We start from the raw sequence: 7602 nt of genomic DNA on the forward strand, positions 1-7602 counted from the left end.
TTTTCCAAGAAGAGATCCTTGCCACAATCTTATCAATAAGGGGTTTGCAATCATCAATCCTTAGTTTTGAAGAGATCATAGGGACACCAAGGTATTTAAAAGGGAGAGAGCCAAAATCAATGCCAAGGATTGATTTTAGGTGTTCCGCTTCAGCATTATTGACTCCCGACAGGTAAATATTGCTCTTGGACAGATTTGATTTAAGCCCGGACCAAGAGTGGAAGCAATCTAATACCTCTTTTATAAGGGATATGGAATAGACATCCGCCCTACAAAAAATCATGAGATCATCCGCAAAACATAAGTGGGTGATATTATTCTTTTTGCACTTCCAATGATGGCTAAACTGAGCATTCTCCTTTAGGTCACTAAGCATGCAAGAGAGCACCTCCATAGCAATGACAAAAAGGTGAGGAGAGAGCGGATTCCCTTGCCTTAGCCCCCTAGTACTTTTGAAGAAGCCCACAAGTTCACCATTTAAGCCCACTGAAAACTTAGGACTAGTGATGCAACTCCTTATCCAAGTTATGAAAGTTTGCGGTATGTCAATGGTATTAAGAGCAGCAAGTAAGAAATCCCAATTCAAAGAGTCATAAGCTTTCATAATATCAATCTTTATGGCACATTTCTTTTCAAGAGTGTCCTTATGGTATCCCTGCATAAGCTCTTGGCATAGAAGGATGTTTTCACCAATGCTACGGCCTCCCACAAAGGCTCCTTGAGCTTTGTTTATGAACTGCGGAAGAAGGACCTTGAGGCGGTTTGCCATGATTTTAGTGATGCATTTGTACATTGTATTGCAGCAAGCAATAGGTCTGAAATCCTTGCAAAAAGTAGGGTTAGCAACTTTAGGAACAAGAGCAAGAATAGTGCAATTTACCTCTTTTAAAAGGTGGCCTGTTTTGAAGAAATGTTTGATGGCCCTTATAATATCATCACCAATGATGTTCCATGCCGACTTGAAAAAACATGCACCATATCCATCCGGACCCGGAGCCTTGTTATTTTCCATGGCAAAGATGGTTTCTTTGATTTCCTCCGCTGAAACTTCTTTGATAAGCATTCCTTTTTCCTCATCACCAAGCCGGAATTTGACTACCTTTTTGAGCTGCTCAAGGTTCACATTTGAATGCTCCTTTACATTTAGGAAAGATTTGAAGTGATCTACAAATTCCGCCTTCACCTCTTCCATGCCATAAACAAAGGTGCCATTCTCCCTTTGGATCCCATAGATAGAGTTTCTATTTCTTCTGCCTTTAATGCTTTTGAAGAAATATTTAGTGTTTTGATCACCTTCCTTAAGCCAATGGACTCTTGATTTTTGTCTAGCCAAAGATTCCTCAGCTAAAGAGATGGATCTATAGGATTCTAGACTTATTTTTTCCTCCCTAGCAAGATCCTCATCCAAGGGGTTTATCCGGAGAAGCTCTTGGACATTTTCAAGTTGCTTTCTAGCTTCTAATACTCTTTCGGATATGTGACCAAAATGCTCCTTATTGAACTTCCTTAATTCAATTTTCAGTTTTTTAAGTTTGCTTGTCACATTGAACATGGGGCTGCCTTGTGCTTCTTGGTTCCAAACTTCAGCAACAACATTGAGAAAGTTTTCATGGTGAGTCCACATATTGTAGAATTTGAATGGAACTTTCCTACAATCCTCAATGGCACCAATTCTCACCAAACATGGAGAATGATCGGAAATGGAGGGTTGAAGAATTGAGCCATGGCATTAGGGAATATATCTTTCCAAGAATCATTGATAAGAGCCCTATCAAGTTTGCATGCAATCCTTCTCCCTCCTTCACTACTATTGCTCCAAGTTAGGAGATGACCCATGTACCTTAGATCATCCAATTCAGCATCTCTCATACAATTACTAAGGTCCTCACAGTAGGAATTTCCCCAAGCAGCCCCCCCAATCTTTTCTAGTGGGTGTTTGATAGTGTTGAAATCTCCCATTATGATCCAAGGTGAATTTTGCATCATATGGGCTAGATTTATGAGATTACGCCAAAGAACCTTCCTCTCCATAGGATTATTGCTGCCATAGACTATTGTCAAGCCAATGCTAGAATTCTCCTTTACAAGCTTTACATCACAATGCATATATTGGCTATCTTCCGCAATAACATTAAGTCTAATAGTAGCTTTATTCCAACCAATCAAAATTCTGCCTATAGAACCATTATTCACATTACTACAATGCTCCCAACCTTCCCAAATGCTAGAACACACTCTATTGATATTTGTACTTCGGACTTTTGTTTCAAGGATGGACATAACATCAATCTTATTTTGCAAAATAAATCTACTAACCTCCTTTTGCTTAATAGGAGCATTAAGGCCCCTAATATTCCAGCAGGCTATATTGGTCATTTGATGGAATTGATGGGGGAAGCACTTCGCTTTTGCTTCATTAATCTCCTCCGTTGAGTTTTGCTAAGAGTATCACCTTTCTCCCTTATGAAATCCACCTCATCAACCATAATTTTGCCTCCAAAGTGACTAATTTCTGGAGATTCACAATGTTCCAGGTCTGAATTACCCTCTTTAGAGAGAATTCCCCCCACCTTTTCCACCTTTGAAGGTTCGGCCACAATTGGTGTCATAGTGCTAGAAGAGGCACCACTAACAGATTCCACTCTATTTGAAGGGCCTAACTCCTCATATGTTTTATCTACCAATGTATTCTCCCCTTCGGTTTGAGTTTCATTAGTCACAATGTTTTCATTGCTTGCTAAGGCAGCAAACTTGTTTTTATTCATAATCCCCATACTATTGACAAGAGTTTCCTTCCCCTCCTTCACATTACTAGGGAACATTAAGTTTAGTCGCCCATTCCCCTTGCTGTTCCTAGTCGTATGCTGAATTTCAGAAGTAACCATCCCCACTTTTGTATCCGAAGCCTCCTCCATGTTATTCACCTTTTTTCCTTTATGTGAACCATGTTTTCCTTTTCCAGCTTCTCCTCTTTCACTTCTCCTTTTACACTCTTCATTTCCATGGCCAAACATATTACACAAGCTGCATTTGACAGGTTTCCATGCATACTCCAGCCGAATTTCAACTCTTTCTTTTGATGGAAGCACAAGCTCCAACTTCTCCGGGAAATCATGGTTTACATTGATCTCCACACAAATACGGGCATACTCCAGTCTACTACCTTCCTCCGTGACAGAATCGACATAGAGGGGTCGGCCTAGGACACTTGCAATATGGCTAAAACCCTTTAAGCTCCAATATTCCAGGGGAACACCATAAAATTTTATCCATACCGCAATCTTTTTTATGTTTTCCGCCACCATTGAGAGGTTCTTTTCCCATCTTCTTACAAAAAGGGGCTGCCCACCTATCATCCATGATTCCTCTTCCAGAACTTTCAACATACCTTCCTCATCCTTGAATTTCAGGAGATAAACTCCCATTCCAGTTGATATAAAGTCAATAAGCCCAAAGTTGGACCAATGACGGAAAGCATACCTTTTGACAAGGAGGAACGACATTCTTCTTCCAATGAAAAAACCAATAGCACACCTCTCCCATCTCTTTGCACCATCATCCGCAACTTCAGGGGGAGGAGAAATGGAGTATTTCCCTCCAGCCATGCTATCCGAGGGAGGAAAGTATTCAAGCTTAAGGTTGGAATTTTGTTTCGCCTTGAATAGAACATTCCAAGGGCGTTTACCATCATTCACCGGAGCTGGGGAGGTGGATTGGAGCTTGGAGGGGGAGAGCACAGGAGCAGAACCTTCAACGCAAGACTCTTTTAAGGAGGGAAAAGAGGAATTTTCAGAAGCATTACTAGACATGTGAGAAAGGCTCTCATGGTGGTTCAAGCAAGAGGAAACGTGAGAGGGTAAGGAGCTTTCCTTTTTAGACATAACTTTGATAGCCAATGGGAGACAAGAAGAAAGCACAGCAGTCTAAATTCACCAAAAATGGCAAAGACCACTCTGAACAAGAAAGAAGGACTGCTGTAAACACCAAAAAGGAAAGAAACACCACAGAGGAAAGAGAAAGCTGAAATTTTGAATTTGAACACTGAAAATGAGTAAACCGCCAAGAGGATGAACAAAGAAATTTCGGAGGACCAAGATATACAACCAGAAGATGCAAATAGAATAGAAATGATAAAGAACAAGCTGGACCGAAACTGAAAACTAAATGCAAGGACACAAAACAGAAGAGACTACAAACTAGATTAGGAAAGCAAAAACCGAAAGGGTGGAAGCAAGGAGAGGACTGCCATGAAAGGAGGAAAACCGGTGACCAAGGGGTCTCCGGGCTGGAGGTTGTGCCGGAAGGGACATCAACCAGTGGAGGAAGAAGGTGGCAGAATGAAAAGTTAAAAAAAGGTGGTAGAGATCCTAGAGAGAAGGGAGAGCATTTTTAGCTGCCCATAATCTTGAGTTTAATACATATATATATGTTGCTTCTAACCCTAAAAAACGAAATAAATCCTTTAACAAAAAGGAAAATAACAACTCATGACAACTAAGCACTCTCCTAATTAAACTAGGATAACAATTAGATAATAACTGAACAAGCTTTCTTAATTAAACTAGGATAACAACTAGATAATAACTAATCACAAAAGGGCTAGCTGAATTGATGTGACTTGGGCTTCCATATGCATATTCGACTAAGCCCAACATGTGCTCCTTGCTACCCTTAGACCAATTCATGTATTTGGGCTCCTTGTGTTAAAGTAAGCTCTTTTAATTATTTAAATTGAATTAAATGCACAAGTCTTGAACTAAACTCCATGCTTGTCATGTCATTGACCATGAGTTGCCCTTTCACTTTGCTCGGACTCTTTCCCATAAGCTCCAAATGACTTTGAACGAGCCCAATGATTGCCACTTTCATCTTCTTGGCTCTTGCTCGTGTAATTAGGCCTCCGTCATAGCTCAATAGATCCAAATTCTTTGTGTTTGTTGAAGTAGAATTCGAACCTCCATCGTTATGCTTCCCCATGTGGGAATTTGGTGAAGTTATCCCTTGATCATTCGTATCACTCCCCCCTTCCTCGAAAGGATTCGACCTTGAATCTCCACCTGCATAATCAAAAGGAAGAAGGTTAGAAACATTAAAGGTTGCACTAATATTATACTCACCTGGGAGATCTAATTTATATGCATTGTCATTGATCCTTACAACAACTTGAAAAGGTCCATCTCCGCGTGGGTGAAGTTTAGAGCGCCTTCACAGAGGAAACTGTTCTTTGTGCAAATGCAGCCAAACCCAATCGCCAGGCTCAAAAACTAACTTCTTACGTCCTTGATTCTTTTGGTTCACCACTTATTGGTTCCTTTTATCTATGTTTTGCCTCACTTTCTCATGGAAATTGCGCACAAATTCTGCCTTCTTAGCACCATCAAAATTAACACGCTCTTCCAAAGGTAAAAGAGATAAATCTAATGGTGTTAAAGGATTAAAACCATACACAATTTCAAAAGGTGAATAGTGCGTGGATGAATGCACAACCCTATTATATGCAAACTCTACATGGGGTAAACTTTCATCCCAAGACTTCACATTCTTTTTTATGATAGCACGCAATAATTGCCCTAAAGTTCTATTCACAACTTCAGGTTGACCATCAGTTTGTGGATGACAAGTTGTACTAAATAACAACTTAGTTCCTAATTTTGCCCACAAGGTCTTCCAAAAGTAGGACAAAAATTTTGCATCCCTATCACTAACAATAGTTCTCAGCATACCATGCAAACATACTACCCCTTTAAAGAATAAATCAGCAACATGTGAAGCATCATCAGTTTTATGACATGGAATAAAGTGTGCCATCTTAGAAAACCAATCAACTACCACATAGATGTTATCATTACCACGTCTAGTCCTAGGTAGTCCAAGTACAAAATCCAAAGAAACATCTACCCAAGGTGAATGTGGGACAAGCAATGGCGTGTACAAACCATGTAGATGCACTTTAGACTTAGCTTGCAAACATGTGATACAATTAGTGCAATACTTAGAAACATCAGATTTCATGTAAGGCTAAAAAAATGCTCTTGTAAAACATCTAAAGTTTTAGCTATGCCAAAGTGACCCATCAAACCTCCTTCGTGTGCCTCACGAATTAACATCAAACACAAAGAACACTTAGGCACACAAAGCTTATTCAAACGAAACAAGTACTCATTATGCCTAAAAAATATTTCAAAGGCAGTTTTCTCACATGCATTATACATATTGCTAAAATCATGATCATGCGCATACAACTCTTTAATATGCTCAAAACCAAGCAATTTAGCATCTAAAGTAGTAAGAAGTGCATACCTTCTTGACAATGCATCAGCCACCACGTTTTCCTTACCTTGCTTATATTTGATGACATATGGGAAGGATTCAAGAAATTCACTCCACTTTGCATGTCGCTTATTGAGTTTGTTTTGACCCTTCAGATAATTCAAACTTTCATGGTCGATATGGATAACGAACTCTTTAGGCACAAGGTAGTGTTGTCACGTCTCTAATGCCCTCACTAATGCATACATTTCCACGTCTCTAAAGTATGCAATTGGCTTGCCTTCTTGCATAAGAACAGCGCCAATTCCCACTCCCGAAACATCACATTCAATCTCAAAGGTTTTATCAAAGTTAGGCAAAGCAAGAACAGGAGCAGAAATTAACTTAGATTTAAGCATATTAAATGCCCTATCTTGTTCATCACCCAATTTAAAACTGACATTCCTTTTAATAACTTTTGTCAAAGGGGCGGCTATGCTAGAGAAATCACGCACAAAACACCTATAAAAACTAGCTAAGCCATGGAAACTTCGAACATCCCCAACGTTTTTAGGTGTAGGCCAAGATTCAATAGCCTTAACCTTTTCATTATCAACCTCAATATCATGCTCGCTAACAACATAACCTAAAAATATAACCTCAGGCACACAAAATGTACGTTTAGCAAGCTTAGCAAGCAACTTTTGTGCACGCAAAACACTAAAAACAGATCTCACATGCAAAATGTGGTCTTCAAGTGATTTGCTATACACAAGTATATCATCAAAATAGACAACAACAAATTTACCAATAAATTCACGCAAAACATGGTTCATCAAGTGCATGAATGTACTAGAAGCATTAGTTAACCCAAAAGGCATCACTAACCACTCATATAAACCATATTTTGTTTTAAAGGCAGTTTTCCATTCATCTCCTACTTTCATTCTAATTTGATGATAACCAACCATTAAATCAATTTTAGAGAATATACGTGCACCATGCAATTCTTCTAACATATCATCTAAATGAGGAATAGGATGGCGATACTTTACAGTGATTTTGTTGATGGTGTGACAATCAACACACATACGCCATGATCCATCCCTTTTTGGCACCAATAGAACAGGAATAGCACATAGGCTCATGCTTTCTTTAATCAACCCTTTTGACAAAAACTCATGCACTTGACGTTGTAACTCCTTTGTTTCTTCAGGATTGCTCCTATAAGCTAGGTGGTGCATATCCATCAAGGCAATGCAACAATTCACAAACTCAAATCTAAAAATTAATGTTCATATGGCACAGTGGCACTTGGTCTTCCAATTTAACCAATCAAATGACCTTCAAAAC

At 39.3% G+C, this 7602-nt stretch overlaps 1 protein-coding gene across 1 annotated transcript; it reads right to left on the minus strand.

The window, feature by feature from the left end:
* Window positions 1-240: 240 nt before the first annotated feature.
* LOC123224013 lies at window positions 241-769 on the minus strand. The gene is made up of 2 exons (XM_044647496.1): window positions 451-769; window positions 241-269 (listed from the first exon to the last, which is right to left on the minus strand). Exons 1-2 carry the CDS (start codon window positions 767-769, stop codon window positions 241-243), a joined length of 348 nt encoding a protein of 115 aa, XP_044503431.1.
* Between the last annotated feature and the right edge of the window lie 6833 nt (window positions 770-7602).

Source organism: Mangifera indica, chromosome 8 (genome assembly GCF_011075055.1).
Source record: "Mangifera indica cultivar Alphonso chromosome 8, CATAS_Mindica_2.1, whole genome shotgun sequence".
Taxonomy (NCBI): Eukaryota; Viridiplantae; Streptophyta; class Magnoliopsida; order Sapindales; family Anacardiaceae; genus Mangifera; species Mangifera indica.